At 44.7% G+C, this 16,720-nt stretch overlaps 1 protein-coding gene across 2 annotated transcripts in view; it reads left to right on the top strand.

Annotated features, from left to right (window-relative positions):
• IPPK (inositol-pentakisphosphate 2-kinase) overlaps positions 1-16,720 on the top strand; it is a 322,707-nt gene that overhangs the window by 248,557 nt on the left and 57,430 nt on the right. For both annotated transcript variants that reach the window (XM_069643864.1, XM_069643865.1), the window contains 2 exons: positions 6,296-6,446; positions 13,609-13,711. In XM_069643864.1, coding sequence (XP_069499965.1) covers positions 6,296-6,446; positions 13,609-13,711 — 254 coding nt within the window. The remainder of the gene's footprint in view (positions 1-6,295; positions 6,447-13,608; positions 13,712-16,720) is intronic.

The following is a 16,720-nucleotide window of genomic DNA, read 5'->3' on the forward strand; positions in this document are numbered from 1 at the left end:
GCCGGCATCGACGCCAAGGAAAGTCACGGTTGCGGCGCACCTAGTGGCTATTCCCAGGTCTTCGATGACGATGTCGTCGAGATTGTCGAAATCCTCAAGCAGAATTCCAATTCTATCGAGGACCTCGAGGCCTCCACCTTTGTTTTCCACGCCACGTTCGAAGCCTTCGACGTCGGCGTCAACGACATCGACGTTTTCGAGGCCGATTACAAGAAGTTTGGCACCCTCTGCCTTGGAGATGGGTTTCACACCCTTTGTGAGTTCAGACCAATTGAGAACAATGTCCTCAATTATGGAAGAGGGAGAACTATCTGACCAAGAAGAGACATTTGAGTTGCAGGGATCTGCAACCCAGTTCAAGAGGAGTTATCCTCAGAGGAACGCAGATTAAAGGAACTCCATGATTCCTTACATGAGGCAAGTGGTTTAGACACTTCCCCAGAGGTGGAGTTCGCTAGGCCAGACCCGGGGGAGCATGCTGAAACCCCTTATAGAGCCTTAATGGCCAGGATCACAGAATTTATGGGGTGGTCATCACCTTCACAGGCTTTCCAATAGGATGACCTCACAGATATTCTTGATAAAGGTCCACAGGAGGATCCTGTAGTACCTTTTCATAAAGTTCTTCAAAGAAAAATCATGACGAACTGGGAAACCCCAGATGTCGTCCCGGCAGTAGAGTATCTTCTGCAGACCCGGAGTTTTTGTCCAAAAACCCATCCCCAGAAAGTCTTGTGGTACAGGCAGCATCTTCTACTGACATCAAGACTGCTTACCCTACCGTCCCACAGGACAGGGACGATAAAAAATACGATGCTATGGCTAAAAGTCTTTTCGGAATTTAGCATGGCGTTAAAATCTATTAATGCTACTTGCACCCTTGCTAGATTTAGCCATAAACTTTGGGAGTGTGCTTCTACAGCGGCTGACTGCATCCCAGAGGGAGAAGAAAGGGAGGCATTCCTAAATATCATAAAGGACGGTAAAGACACTATGTGTGAATCCCTCCAGACGGGCATTGATTCGGCTGACAGTATCAGCAGAGCAATGGCGGCAAGTACAACAACCAGGAGATTTGCTTGGTTGAGAAAGTCTGGTTTTGCCCCAGATGTGCAAGCCAGGCTCTTGAATATGCCATTTGATGGCTCTTCTTTGTTTGGGAAAAAGGCGGATGACAGTTTAGAAAAACTGCAAACATCAAAGGCAGCAGCAAAATCCCTAGGCGCTGCAATCCGTCAGACACCTTTTCGTCCCACAGGAACCTCTGCGAGAGGCAAGTCCTTTCGCTTCTACTCCGCATTCGGAAGAGGTAGAGGACGACCGGCTCAAAGGGGACAAAGAAGAACTACCCGAGGTGGACGGGGTAGATATTCAAAAGCCGCAGCAACAGCAGGTGCCTCTTTACCATCGGCATCTGCATCAGCCGCCCCAAAACCACTCTGAGGACTTCCCTCACAAGACACCTGTAGGGGGCAGGTTAACTCAGCATCTGGCGGAATGGCAGGCTATCACGTCAGATGCTTGGGCATTTGAGACAGTTGCACAAGGTTACTGCCTGCCTCTCCTACGCATACCTCAGAGTCATCCACCGGGGATCAGCTCTCAAAAAGCTCCAGATCCGCTCCTCTTGCAGGAAATTTTAGACCTGCTAGAGAAAGGTGCCATAGAACCGGTACCTGTAGCGGAGAGGAACAAGGCCTTACTTTCTCATTCCAAAGAAAGACGGAAGACTGAGACCCATCTTGGACTTGCGAGAATTGAACAAATTCCTCAGGAAAGACAAATTCAAGATGGTAACTTTCTCAGATCCTTCAGGCCCTTCAGTTCCAGGACTGGTTGGTATCTCTGGACCTTCAGGACGCTTATTTCCATGTGCCAATCCATCTCAAACACAGGAAATACCTGAGGTTCACAATTGGCAACTCTCATTATCAATTTCGAGTGCTGCCATTTGGGCTGACCTCCACCCCGAGGGTCTTCACCAAGTTAATGTCGGTAGTGGCTGCAAGTCCAAGGAGGGAAGGGATTCATGTCTACCCCTACCTGGACGATTGGTTGATCAGAGCTGTATCTTCGGAACAAGCTCAGATCCAGCTAGATCATGTTTGCCACTCCCTTCACAGACTGGGCTTCTCCCTCAATTTTAAAGAAGTCACAAATGATACCATTGCAGAGACTCCAGTTCATCGGATCGATCCTGGACACTTCCCTGGGAAAAGCATCGCCACCAGAGGTGAGGGCTCAAGATATTCTACAGATGGTCACCAAGTTTCAAAATGCCCAACGTCTCCCAGCCTTCGACTTTCTGAGGTTGCTGGGCCTCATGGCATCCTGCATTTTCCTAGTGCCAGAGGCGCACCTGAGAATGAGATCCCTCCAGTGGGCACTGAGAACTCAGTGGTCACAATTCCCAGGGAGAATGACAGATCTTCTTCAGGTTCCCGACAGGGTGGCTCGAGACCTTCAGTGGTGGGCCTGTCAGGAGAACATTCTGAAAGGAGAGCAGTTTTGGCAACCCTGGCCGGAGATAACAGTAGTCACGGATGCCTCACTCACAGGGTGGGGAGCCCACGCCAACGACTTGACCATCAGCGGTCGTTGGTCTCCATCGGAGTCCAGACTACATATCAACCTGTTAGAGCTGAGGGCCATCAGACTTGCGCTGAAAGCTTTTCTGCCATCTGTACAAGGAAAGAATGTCCTGATAATGACGGACAACACAGTGGCCATGCATTACCTCACCAAAAGGGGAGGAGTAGGATCACTATCTCTGTGCAGAGAGGCGATGCAGCTCTGGTTTTGGGCAATCCAAGAAGGAATCTCTCTATCGGCAGTTCACCTAGCCGGAGACAAGAACTTGACAGCGGACGCTCTGAGCAGGCAGAGCACAGTCTCCCACGAGTGGGAACTAGCTCAGGAAGTCCTTCAAGAGATCTTCGCCCTTTGGGGAACCCCTCAGGTGGATATGTTCGCCACCAGTGTCAACAGGAAGTGCGATCTGTTCTGTTCAAGGGAATGTCCCCCGAGAGGAGCTCTGGGCGACGCGTTCATAGTGGACTGGGAGTTTCCGCTCCTGTACGCGTTTCCACCGGTCCCTGCCATTCCTCAAATGATCAGGAGGTTGAGAAGATTCCGGAAAACCATGATCCTAATTGCCCCGGATTGGACCAGGAGAACGTGGTACCCGGACCTTCTAGACTTGTCCATCTGCCCTCCAATTCGACTTCCACTCAGAGAGAATCTGCTCTCACAGAAGGGAGGTCAGGTTCTCCATCCAGACATCAAAACCCTCAACCTTCACGCTTGGCTTTTGAAAGGCTGAGGTACAAGGATTGGGAACTTCCTGATGACGTTATGGAGGTGTTGCTTTCGGCAAGAAGGCCAGCAACAAAATCTTTATACCGCTGCCGTTGGAACAGATTTTGCAGCTGGTGTAGGGAAAAGAATATCGATCCCTTTTCATGTGGTACACCAATGGTTTTGTCCTTCCTACTTTATTTAGTGAATTCAGGCCTTCAAGTTGGCACCATCAAGGGCTATCTCGCAGCGCTATCCATCTTTAAGCGCACTGCGGAAGAACCAACCTATTTCAAGTTACCCTTGGTAATACAGTTTCTAAAGGGGTTAACTAACGTTTATCCCCCAAGACCATTCCAGGTTCCCCTATGGGATTTAAATTTAGTCCTAACTTTCCAGATGGGCACACCTTTCGAACCACTCCACTCTTGTTCGTTAAGATTTCTTACCCTTAAGACTGTTTTATTAGTAGCACTTACATCTGCTAGAAGGGTGAGCGAGTTACAAGCTCTTTCTTGTAAACCCCCTCATACAATTTTTCACAAAGACAAAGTTGTTCTGCAAGTGAAGCCTAATTTCCTCCCAAAGGTGGTTTCTGAATTTCATATCACACAGAAGATCACCCTTCCATCTTTCTATCCTCCTCCCCATCCGGGGAAAGAGGAAGAGAGGTTACACAGGCTGGACCCAAGAAGGGCTTTAAGTTTTTACATTAGTAGACTGGCTAGGATAAGACAAGCAGACCAGCTGTTTGTAGGCTACGCAGGTCACAAGCTGGGGTTACCCATAACTAAGCAGACCATTTCCAGATGGATCATTTTTGCCATTTTGGAATGTTATAAACTGGCGGGAAAAGAGCCCCATCAAAATCTTAGGGCTCATTCGACCAGAGGTATCGCAGCTTCATCGGCCCTCAAAAGAGGAGTGCCGGTTAGAGACATATGTGCGGCTGCCACATGGTCATCCGTCCATACCTTTACACGGTTTTACAACTTGGATTCCTCCTCCAGTCAGGAAACTAGGTTTGGAAGGGCAGTATTGCACTCTATTCATCAATAAGAGGAAGCATGAAGTCAGTACTCCCACCTCCAATAACAGAATACTGCTATGGGAGCCTATCTGAGATAAGGAATACGTCGGAGGACACAATCCCTTCGAAGAACAAGTTACTTCTTACGTTGTAACATTCTTTCGATGGGATGTTCCTCCGACGTATTCCTTATCGACCCTCCCATCCATCCCCGCAGTACTACTTCCCTTGTTGTTGCAGCTTACGCGCCTTCTGGGTGATTAGTCTAGTCCAGAAAGAATTTTTGTGGGCTACAAAACGGAACTGAGCAACAGACGCTGCGCGCGGCCTTTATAGGCAGGATGACGTCGACGTCGATACGGCGGCTGTCGAGGGACATCGACTCGCCGGACGTCGACACGCAGTGCCCTGTAGAGAGAAAAAATTTCCGGGGCCATCAAAGCTGGAAAGAGATATTTAAGATAAGGAATACGTCGGAGGAACATCCCATCGAAAGAACGTTACAAGGTAAGAAGTAACTTGTTCTTCTTTTGGGCTTGCAAAATCCAGCCAATATGGTTTAACAGTTTTACTTTCTTATATTTGGTCCTGAATTAAACAAGCCAGTGGAATACAACACACCCATGTGTATTTTCCCCAGCAAAAAACCCATTCACATTGCTAGAGAATGGCAGGCTTTCATTCAACAGTTTACTTTTAAAACTGTCCTTTTTATCCTCGAGTCTGCAAAGCCCATTTTACACGTGTGGTGAAAAGCTGGCATTTCTTTTTAAATTCAGTTTTGCATCTCCCTCTGGATTCCCACACTGTCTTGCAGCTGGATTCCCACACTGTCTTGCAGCTATAGTAATTTTCTGGTATGCAGGAGTTTTGTTTGAAGCACAAATGCATTGAAATTGACATGGCTCAGATAGCTGGAGTTTCTTTGAGCTACTGAGCTTTGATACTTTGTGATGAAAATGAACGCGTTTTCCCATGCGGGCTAAAAGTGGAGTTCCTTGTTGATTTTTCTCAGTTGATTTGACAGGGCCTGTCATTCAGAAATCATGCCTGGTTTTGCTAAAGCACAATGAGATATACTGGGCATGGCAGGGCCTTTATTAATCACAGTGGTTTAAGGAACAACAGATGGAAATAGCATCAGAGAAACATTTTTAAAGGTGAAAAAGTTTCCTTTTTAATGGGGATTTTGGGCTTTCAGCAAAGCAGTGTTGCCTTTTCTCTTCATTCCATTTGTGAATTTCAGAACACACTGGCACGCTCCCTCAGACTGTCCCCTTGTTCCATCCTGCCCAATGTATGCTTGGAAAGACGGCGCAGGCATCCTTTTTGTTGCTGCAAAACGCAGTTTAGTCCATGGTGCTCACAGGAGCCAGCACAACCATTTTGTTGTTTCTGCGCAAATACAGCTTGGTTTTTGTGAAATTCTGTTCAGTGGGTCAATGTAGCCCACAAAATGTAAGATGAGATGAGGAACAGGACTAAAATAATAAACATGATCTCAAAAAAGAATGTCACCTGATGAAGCAGGTTCCCATTAATTAGATTAATTTTATGATGGCGTTATGATGTGAATCTTTATCAAAGTTTTATCAACCATTCTTGCGAGTTTAACCAAGAAGTAGGACTGGGTGGGGAGATTCCAAATGTATTGTAAAACCAACCAACTAATTGGAAAGTTATGGGCAGATATTACCCTTCCATGTATTATTTTCCTTATTCTCGGTTTACTGATGCATTGATGTATTGTCCCAGACACCTGAAATGAAACAGTTTGTCGCTTTACAATGACTATACCAGAGAGTTTACTTTAAATTCTAATGTAAGGGCAGGAATAACATGTTATTTAATACGTGTTTGAATTCATGGCCAATGAACGCTGGACTTAGAAGCCTCGTGAATAGACATTTAAAGTCTGTTTGCTTTTTTGCCGAGTACAGTCTGATGACACTAATATTTTCACTTCAGGTAAACATGTAGTTGAGTGTTCCGGATTACCAAAGGGCTGTATTCTTTACAAAACCCTTCAGGTTCAGATGCTTGACCTGCTTGACATTGAAGGACTTTACCCTTTATACAACAGAGTTGAGCACCATCTGGAAGAATTTCCTGAAGCAAGGTAAGAAGATAATTGTTAGTTTGTTTTCAGGATTGCATTTAATGACAGTACTAGCAACAGCAGAAGAATGGGAGTGCTGTTAGCAAGAGTATGTTCTTGTTAACCTGCACATTGCTGTACATGGACATTCAATCATATTTCATTAATGTTTATGGGATAGGTGGAGGGACCATTAGTCTCCATGGCATCTCGTAAGCGCTCCTGGCTGTCCAACCAGTCCAGGTGTCTGCCTTGACTGACTCGTCAAGGGTTACACCAACTACGTTACTGCACTGGAGTACCTGAATAAAATTTTCCTGGCACCCTGCCAAAATCATGTATTTTCATGTCTAGATGCTGAGAAAGATTCTTAAAGCGTTTTTTTACAGTTTGTCTTCCCTTCAGCATGCTGACAACCAAGCCTCAACTGGGGTGTTTCGATAGCATTTTTAAGAATCTGCCTGTGTGTTATTTACTTGGCTTTGTGTGGAGGCTCCGCTTAAACTCTTGTTAGGCACATTTTTCAGATAACCCTCTTTTTGGTTTTTTGAAGACAACATTGTGGTGCCAACATAGTGTGCCCCTTGAATTAGTCCAGACTCTGTAAATTGGTAGTGTGGCAGAGCAGTAAGCCCTCGGGCTTAGAGCGGGTTGGCTTCTGTAAAAGTACAATTCATCTCAAATACACACTAAAACTACACCACACATAATAAATATACAGTGAAAATATATTTGCCATTTATTTGGTATTGCATTACGGACTTCAGAATAACCACATGCGTACAGTAAAATAAACTGTAATTGGTTAACATTGGGCCACATGCCCTCTATAGATCCTGATGGGGAAGTGCTAAACCTATTTGGTTTTAGAAATGAGGGTGGAAAAGTTTTAATGAATTTAATAAACCGGCTCAAGATGCAACAAAAAATAAATCGAATAAGTACTTTTTCTTTCTTTTAGCCGTCAAGTTCATGAAAAACACCTTATATTGGAATCTCTTTTTACTGTTTCTGTAATCACATTCCTTAAACTATTTTGAAAGCAGTGTGCCTGCCTGTCAAAAGGCCTTAAGCCACCACTCGCCCATCAATTAGGAGTTTGACATTGTTTACTATACCATCTCAATGCCTTCTGTCTTTCTGCATTCTTTCAGATTAAACTGCAGACAATTGGAGCAACTCTGTCACTTTTGTGCAATTCACTGTCGTTGTCCTCCAGCTTTCAAAATGCCCATAGCTAGATGGCCAGTTGTTAGGCAAGATTGTATGCAGTACCCTTTGGGTGCACTACAACAACCTTGACCACCTGGCAATAGGAACCCAACCTTTGGTATAAGTCTGTACTACACAGGTCGGTAGTGTGGGCGCGTTGCAAGGCTTATCTCAAGAGGGGGTCAATGTGAGCTGTAGGGGAGATACACAGATTCACCGTGACAAGTATTCAAATAAACTCTTAGGCACAATGTTTCTTGATTAAACAATTAATTTAACAGCCAGTTTGAATACGCCACCTTCAGAAGGGAGCAACATAAAGCAACACACATATACACTTCAAAAATACACTCTTAGTTTTCTAAAGCAGCAAATACCCATTTGGGATGGCTCACAGACACTACCTACACCCTCGGGTGACTTCAATAGCTAGGGTGTTGTGGACATTAATATATCACTGTTGCATTTAGAATCTACGAGAGGAGTGTCAAGGAAAAGAGGTTTTTAGAATAAGACAAGTCTTCACACAATTATTCTCAACCAGGTAAGTACTTTAAAAAAGAAAAATGCAAAGCCAGTTAACCCTTTCCTGGAAGGAAGGCAAAACACATCAGCAGAGGAGAAGTCATTCAGGGAGCCAGGCCAGCCAATGTCAAGTTAGCAAAAGTCTAGGTGAACTGAAGCACTTCTTGCATGTAAGTAAGTCTTGCATAATGTTTTAGAAATCTTTGTAGTAAAAGTAGAATCAAATGTAGGGTCATAAGCGGTTAGGCCTGTGAGTAGTAGAAGATGCAAGCAACTCTACAAGAGCAATCAAGACAAGTCTCAACTGAGATCAAGCAAGGTGGCAAAACAAGAGGAAAATTCTCTTAGACTGTACAGTACTTTTAGGTTGAAGAAAAGTGCAGCAGATGGCTTCTGTTCATGTGCAGCTCTGCAGATCCTGGTGTTCCTGGGCCTCTGTCGTGGAGACAAGAGGGAGAACTTCTGGAGGCGCCTGCACTGCAATGGGACGGTCACCGACCGCAACCAGCAATCTTCAAACAAGTGGCACTTAGTGTTCCAGCTCCTCGCATCCACTGCAAATAACACTGCGATTCCTGGCTGTCGAGATGGGCTTTCCTTGCATCTGGGGTCCAGCACTATGTTGAGGTGGCTCAGGCTCAGTCAGTCCTGCTTCCTGGGAGTCCGGAGGATCCTCCTGGAGCACTTGGCCATCTTAAAAGCAATGCACACAATCTGGTGTTCCTCTCCCTGGCTATTCGATTACAGCAGCGACTGCAGTGGAAATTCAACCAGCTTCGAGAGGATGTCCAGGTGGCTTACTTTGGAGTTGATTGGTCCCACCAACTCAAGGGGAGAAGTCGTCCTTGCGGGGCTTCTCTGTCGATATGAATTCAGAGCTTCAGCACAGCAGCAGGGCTTCACCGGGCAAATCAACGGTCCAGGAGTTGCAGCAGGCGTCTCTTCCAAGTTCTTCTTCTGATTCCTTTGTCCAGTGGTAGACTCTGCCTTCCAAGCCAAAAAGCCTTGCCTTTCATGCAGGTTTCTCCCATTCATTTCACCTGAGCTGTTAGTCACCCAGCAGGGTAGCTGTCCTTGCAGGACAGCCATCCGGCCAATCGCCTAAGAGTGCATTATTGTCTCCTAGTAGACTAAGCACAGGGACTTTCGGGCACCTCCTAAGCTTCCTGCCAGACACCCTGAGGCGGGCTTCACTCGTGAATCCCGCCAAAGACAAAATGAACAAAGGGACCAAACCTGGTTTGGTGCGCAGAGTAAATCTCATGAAGGACCTTTCCACAAAGAAATGGTGAAAAAAGATGATCTGGGCCGTTTTGACAATAATGGCACCCTTGGGTGATTTATCATGGCTGCGAACGCAGCCCGTGGGAAAAGCACACCACGGTATTTAAAAGTAAACCACTGCCACCAGCCATTCGAGGAAAGGGTAACATAAAATTGTTACATGAGAAGCTAGACAAAGGGAATACTAAGTAACCCCTCCAGCACCCTATTGTAAGATGGTGTGCTGGTTCTAGAAAGTTACAAATGTAAGTAAATGCAATTTCACTTTAATGCCCTTGGATACAGTTATTCCAAGAGAAGGTATTTAAACCTTTGGGAAATTTGAAAGACTTCCCTGTGCCACTGCACTGAAGGTGCTGTGTGACACAATGTAAAAGATGATGCCTATGGAGATTGTCAGACTCCACTAACAAAGGGAAAAAGAGGTAAAATTCACATTAAAATACATGAGTCTTTCTGATTGCCAAAGGTTTAAATACCTTCTCTTGGATAAACTACCGTTTCCAAGAGCAGTAAAGTGAAATTGACTTTACTTACTATTGTAACTTTCTAGACCTAGTACACACTATCTTACAATAGAGTGCTGAAGGGGTTACCTAGTATCCCCTTTGTCTAGTTTCTCATGTAACATTTTTTATGTTACCCTTGTCTCATTGAATGGCTGGTGGCAGTGGTTTCGTTTGAACTACCATAGTGTGCCTTTACCGCTGGCTAGTTTGCATCTACAGTAAAGCACCCACGGGAGCCATCTTTGTCAAAATGGCGCCCGATCTTCTTTTTTCACCATTTCTTTGTGGAAAGGTCCTTCTTGAGATTTACTCTGCGCGTCAGACCAGGTTTGGTCTCTTTGTTCATTTTGCCTTTGGCGGGTTTCACAAGTGAAACCCGCCTCTGGCCCCAGGGTGTCTGGGGTAGGCAGGAAGTGAGGGAGGTGCCCGAAACTCCCTGTGCTTAGTCTCCTAGGAGACCCAAATGCACTCTGTGGTGATTGGCCGGCTGACTGTCCGGCAAGGACATTCACCCTACTGGGTGATTGACAGCTGGGCTGGAATGAATGGGGGAGAACTAAATAAAAGGCGAGTCCTTTGGCTTGGAAGGCAGAGTCGACCACTGGACGAAGGAACCGAAGAAGAACTTGAAGGAATGGCCAAGTCTGGGCCCCCTTAACAGAGTGCGGGACCCCAGAAGCAAGGAAAGTCCATCTCGACAGCCAGGAACCATAGTGTTGCTATTTGCAGTAGACGTGGGGAGCTGAAACGCTGAACAGCCACTGAAAGTGAAGTTTGCTGGTTGCAAGTTTTGACCGTCACAGTGCATTGCATGAGTCCCCCGATGTCCTCCCTCTTGTCCCCACGACTGAGGCCCAGGAAAAGTAAGACCTCCAGAGCTGCACAGGAACAGAAGTCATCGGCTGCATCTTTTATTCATCTTGAAAAGTACTGTAAAAATTCTGAGAGAACTTGCCTCTTACTGTAGAGTGCTTGCAACTTCTACAACTCACATGCCTAATCAGCTTGTGGCCCTACATTTGATTCTTCTTTTCATCAAAGACTCCTAAGAACTTCTGCAAAGACTTTTACATACTTACCAGAAGTGCTTCATCGTGTACAAGACTTTTGCCCATTGACTTTGGCTTAGCCTATTGAACTGAATGACTGTTCTAAGAAAAGTACTTGCCTGCTTAAGAATATATATGGTCTGTTATTGTTCTAATAACCTTAGCCCTTTAACAACCTTTTAAGAGTATTCTAAATGCCATTAGTAAGATATTGAGGTCCCCAACACCCTAGTTGTCGAAGTCACCTGTGGGTGTAGGTTGTGTCAATGGGCCATCCAAAAAGGGTCTCGACTGATGTAGAAACTAGTATTGAAGTATATTTGTGTTACTATTCTATTGTTCCCTTCTGAAGAAGGCTTTATAACTGACTGATAAATTAATAATTGTTTATGCAAGAAACCTTGAGTGTATTTGAATACCTGTAACTGTGAATCTTTGTAACTTCACTACAGCTTATATTTTCCCCCTTGAGGTAAGCCTGGCTGCTCTAAATGCTACCAAAACTGTGTAGTACAAGCTTATACCAAAGGTTGGGTTGCCTATACCTGTAGTTGGAGTTGCTTGTAGTGTTTCCAGAGGGTACTGCATTCAAACGTTGCCTAACACCGGTGCAGCCAATGGACAAGGAAGGAGAAGCTAAGTGGGCACGGGGTGGTGGGTGCCTTATTGTGTGGCAAAGTGGTTTGGGGGATACAGGGGTGCAGGGAAAACCCTCGGAGGGAAGATGGTGGCCTCCTGCTCTGAGAAGGCTCAAAGCGGGGGCTGTAACATGTGGTAAGGCTCCTGCTCTAAGCCGCCTCTTTGGGTGGGAGGCCGCCACCCTCATTCCAGGGAACTAGTTACTTGTAATTTGTTGGAGGCAGTGGTTTAGAAAGTGATAATCACTTGTAATAAAAATTATCACCCAAGCAGCCAATTTCCAGGAGATCTCCCATTTAGCATTTCTTTAACCGCTGCTGGAATGTATAATGACCGTTTACATATTGCAGATGTTAAAGTGAAATAAAATGTTATCCATTCACTAATTGGTATAAGTTCCTTAACCACTGACGAAATAAAGACAGTCTCCCCCCCCCCTGGGATTTGAACCATTGCTAGTGGGTAGAGTGCTCGCTGTTGAGATTTTAGGATGACATTCCAATCACACTTCAGAGGAGCTATACTTGTGGAGTAGGACACTTATTTTACTTCCGTGTCTTTTAACTTTTTTCGTGCCATTAGATAAAGTTCTGAATTACTAAATCAACACTGCAAACAGGTTTTTGATAGTGTTAAATGCTGGCTAATTAGAATTTTCACAAACGAGGAAAGCGAGGCACAGGGAGATGGCCTAGGTCACACAATTTTGGTAATTTGGTGAAGCTAGAATAAGAACTAAATTCATCTGGTTACACAAATCCTCAGTCCTCTATAGAAGTAGTAGATTGGCCACAATTTTTTAAATGGTAAACTATGAGACTGGTTTTAATTTATTAATGCAGTTTAAAAATGGCTTTTAACTTTACCAGTCATTTTACTCCTGGAGTTTTGAAATAGCGTCCAAACATTTTTCCAAATGAGCCACTGGCGACTTCGTCAAAAGTTAGTTTAGAGCCTTACAGTTACCCAGAATGTATTTTTTTCTTCTACCGTAAATTTGAAATATCCATGATTGGGCTTTTCATGTTTTCTTCTTTGAACTATTTTATTTTATTAAATGTCACCATTTTGTTATGCATTTGAGTTTGTTTTCATTAGTAATCTGTAAGGATGCCCAATAAAACTGGACAGCTTTTGCACTAGACTTTGCTGGTGAATAACCCTTCGGCTGGATCACCGCATATTATAATGCGTTCTTCTGTCACTTGAGTTACATTAGTGCTAGATTAAGATATGCATACATTTCTGTAATGAAGGAGGTTGCCATATAGAGGTCCTTGTGCTCTTTATTGTGAATTATTTTATGTTACGAATACTGTGCTAAATCACCACCATCCGACTCGAAGCGCCAAGATTTGCCTGCAAGTTGGTTACTTGGGCCCTTACTAGCAGGCCAGGCCATAACCTGAAGAGAAGGGAAGAGAGGTGTAGGGGTTAGGGGAATGATGAAGCTAACTGATTCAAGTAGAGGCGAGTCAGTTTATAGTGAACTGCTCCTAAAACCGAACTAGATCGTTGGGGACTTCAAGAAGAATGTATCCAAAACTGGCATTGATTGCCGTTACCCAAAGCTAGGTCATGTTAGGAAGAATTCTGCACCTTTTTTTTTTTAAATGACCTTTTACCAGTATGTTTAGACATGTAATTGTGTTTTAGTTTGTGAAATGGATGTAACCAAGACGACATAATTTCAGGTATCTCAGATTGGGTAAGTTTAAGTCCATACACCGTCTTTATTTTTTTCTCTTTTAAAATGAAGGAAGTATTCTAAATGTTCTTGCTGCTGACCAGGACATAGACTGTTTTGCCCATCTTCACTTGATGTCCTAAATCTTTTTAGGCTGCCTCAGATAAATGTTGATACACTACTAAGGCCAGTGTTTTCAAAACTGTTCATAAACATGGCCGTTTAAAATTTAAATGATTGGGATAGATCTGAAAAGGGTATTTGTTTCTTTTCTGTAGAAGTGCGTTACACATTGACGGGCCCTATGATGAAACGTTTTATGATATGTTAAAACACATTTCAACTGAAGATGATGGCTCGGTAGAATATGCTGCATCAAAGGTAAGCCTTTACAGTGTCTAGTGATTTCACTGCAAAAGATTAGCCACACTCCTATTTCAGTGCTTAATGTTCATCACACAGAAATTAGCCTGCAATGTTTAATTTAATGTTTTTTTTAACTTGCAGATATTACTTTTTGCAATGGGAATCATTATTTTTAGGGGAAAAGTGTGGAGATTAATTGGAGGGGGCGCAAGGGATTTCCCCTTTTGCTGCTGCTCTGAATTTAAAAGCGGAACATTTAAGAATGGAACTTTCGGGGGTAAAAACATAAGGAACAGTCTTTGGAACTGCATTCCAAAGGTGGTTGTGTAAAGAAAACTGCATTTGAATGAACTGTGACCTCCCACTTATTCCTCGTCTTTTGTTAGATATCCTTCCAGCTTTGGAAAAAGAATTTGGCAAAAGGCGCTGTGCGTCGGTGCGGTCGACTGTCCCTCAAGGGCTTCCATCCTAGGGTCTACTTTATTGGCGTTCACGGAGCACCCATTGGCTTTAGATCCACTTTGCTGCGAGAGCAAATGCTTCAAGAAATACGGCACAGTTCGGTTCCTGTCAGAACGGCAGCCAAGTACGTCGACTTAGTCTCGAAATCTATCAACCCCAAACACCGGGTTAAATTTGTTTCTAAAGAGGGATTCTGCTGCCAAGATGTCCCTCACGGACTCTCACTGAATGTGTTTGTGGTGCCTTGGTGTGGAGCATAGGACGGCAGACTGTGATGCCGCTCCGTTCATGACTGGTAAGAATATGAAGGAGCGTAAAGGGAAATGAGTGGTGGGTAGGCCCCCAACTAAATCCCCCTTTGACTCCCCCCTCAAAGAAACTATCATCTGAGTTGAGAAATGGCTCTCCTCAAAGGAAAAGATCGAAGAAACGTTGAGGCTCCAGGAGCGGGGTCGCACCATTCTTGGTTCTCATCGAGGAAATCGTCGAAAAAGCACTATAGATCGCCTTCTACTAATTCTTCTTCTTCTGAATCTTCTCCTGAGGGAAGTATAGCCTGTCCAACCAAATCCTCTACTCCAGCTCAATGGGGGGAATTTGTTAGGTAAGAATTGGTGCAGTCCAACTGGTGTGGGACTACACAAGACTTATCTCTAGGTATTCGGTAACCCACCTTTTTAATATAGGCCTGTACTACACAAGTTGGTAGTTTGACCGAGCAGCCAGGCTGATCTTAAGGGGGGTAATGTGAGCCGTATAGCTGTGCAATGAAACCAGTAAATAAAAGTATCCAATTAAACACAAGTTTATATAATATGTATACACAAAGATATTTAAAGCATTCTTTAAAAAACAATAATTAGCTTAACATTAATTCTCAGTTTTCAATTCAAAAGTGAACTATAAAGCAGGTGAGTAACTCATTTGAGGTCAGCATAGCAAGTATATATATTAACACCTTTGCAATATTGAGTTTGTCAAGGAAGGAAAGGTTAGGGCTAGATCAGAACAGACTGCTAAGTGATAACTGTTGGATTCTACCGGAAGGGATGCAAGCAGTCAATTATCCCAGCATTAAAGTGTTCAACATTTAAAACCTGAGAGGAACACGCAATGCCGAAGCCAGTTGGTTCAGAATGTGGCCTTTAGGTGGAGCCAGGACAACCAAATTCGATGGACAAAGTCGAAGTTCTGATGCTCTTCTTAGAAAAATGTTCTTAAATGGTGTTCAAAAGAGAAACCACAGTAACTCAAGAGGAGCCCCCTTTGGAAAGCAAACGCTGTAAGGCCAATGCAGGTAAGTTGATGTCAACTTAGTGTAGGGTTAAATCGAACATCCAAAGATGGGAAGCACCCCAAATGGCAAAAGGATGAAATACCCCAAGTCCCACATTACCTTGAAAATGAAGAAACTGTTGCAGCTGGTTGCCTTCGCGAGGCAATGCAGTAGACCCTTGTTCCTAGTCCTTGGTCGTGGTGATGAAAAAGAGGACATCTGGCGGACTCCTGCAGCAGGACGCCAGAGAGAGGGGCTTGGCTGCAATGGAAAGCTCTGGTTAGGATTTCCTTGATCCCTCGGTCCTGGACCCTGGTGAGGGGACTCTGGATGGAGATTTCTCGCTTCTGTAGGGACAACTGGATGCCCATGAACATCTGGCCGGATTCGGACTTAGGAAGACCATGCACTCACAAGTGATTGAGCTACCCCAGTATTGGGCTTCTGCAGCCTTGGAAAGTCGCAACAAGTCTGGGATTGCGCCAAAATAGTTTTTTGGGGGTAGTTGGTTCCACCAGCCTAAGGGAGGAAGTCCTTTAAGGGTTGTTGGGGAGAATTCTCAGAAATGTGCTAATTCCCTTCTACCTTGGAGACCCCAGCTCTTTTGCTGGATTTCAGGACTTTTAATGTTCATCCAGGTTTGATCCCTTGTTCGTTTTGGCTTTGACGGGATTCACTGGTGAACCACGCCTCTGGCTCCAGCTTATCTGGCAGGGCAGGAAGTGAGGGAGGTGCCCGAAACTCCCTGTGCTTAATCCCCTTGGTTACAGGAATGTACCCAAAGGTGATTGGCTGGCTGCCTGTCCCTGGAGATCAGCCACCCTGCTGTGTGAGTGACAGCTAGGCTGTGAATGAATGGGAGAAACCTACATAAAAAGTGAGGCTTTTAACTTGGAAGGCAGAGCCGACCACTGGACGAAGGAATCTGAAGAACTTAGAAGAGACGCTTGCTGCAGCTCCTGGACCATTGCTTTGCCCGGTGAAGCCCTGCTGCATTGCTGAAGCTCAGAATTCGTCTCGACTAGAGAAGTCCTGACACACACGACGTCTCCCCTTGAGTTGGTGGGACGAATCAACCCCAAAGTGAACTCGTCTGGACATCCTCTCGGAGCTGGCTGTACTTCCATTGCTACTGCAGGAACCGATTGCCAGGGAGAGGAACACCAGAATAGAATCTCGTTTTTAAGTCTGACCTGAGCTTCAGGAAGATCCTCCAGACTCCCATGAAGCAGGACTGACCAAGCCTGAGCAACCTTAGCAGAGTGCTGGACCTCCATAAATATTTA

Source organism: Ambystoma mexicanum, chromosome 2p (genome assembly GCF_040938575.1).
Source record: "Ambystoma mexicanum isolate Mex_15411 chromosome 2p, UKY_AmexF1_1, whole genome shotgun sequence".
Taxonomy (NCBI): domain Eukaryota; kingdom Metazoa; phylum Chordata; class Amphibia; order Caudata; family Ambystomatidae; genus Ambystoma; species Ambystoma mexicanum.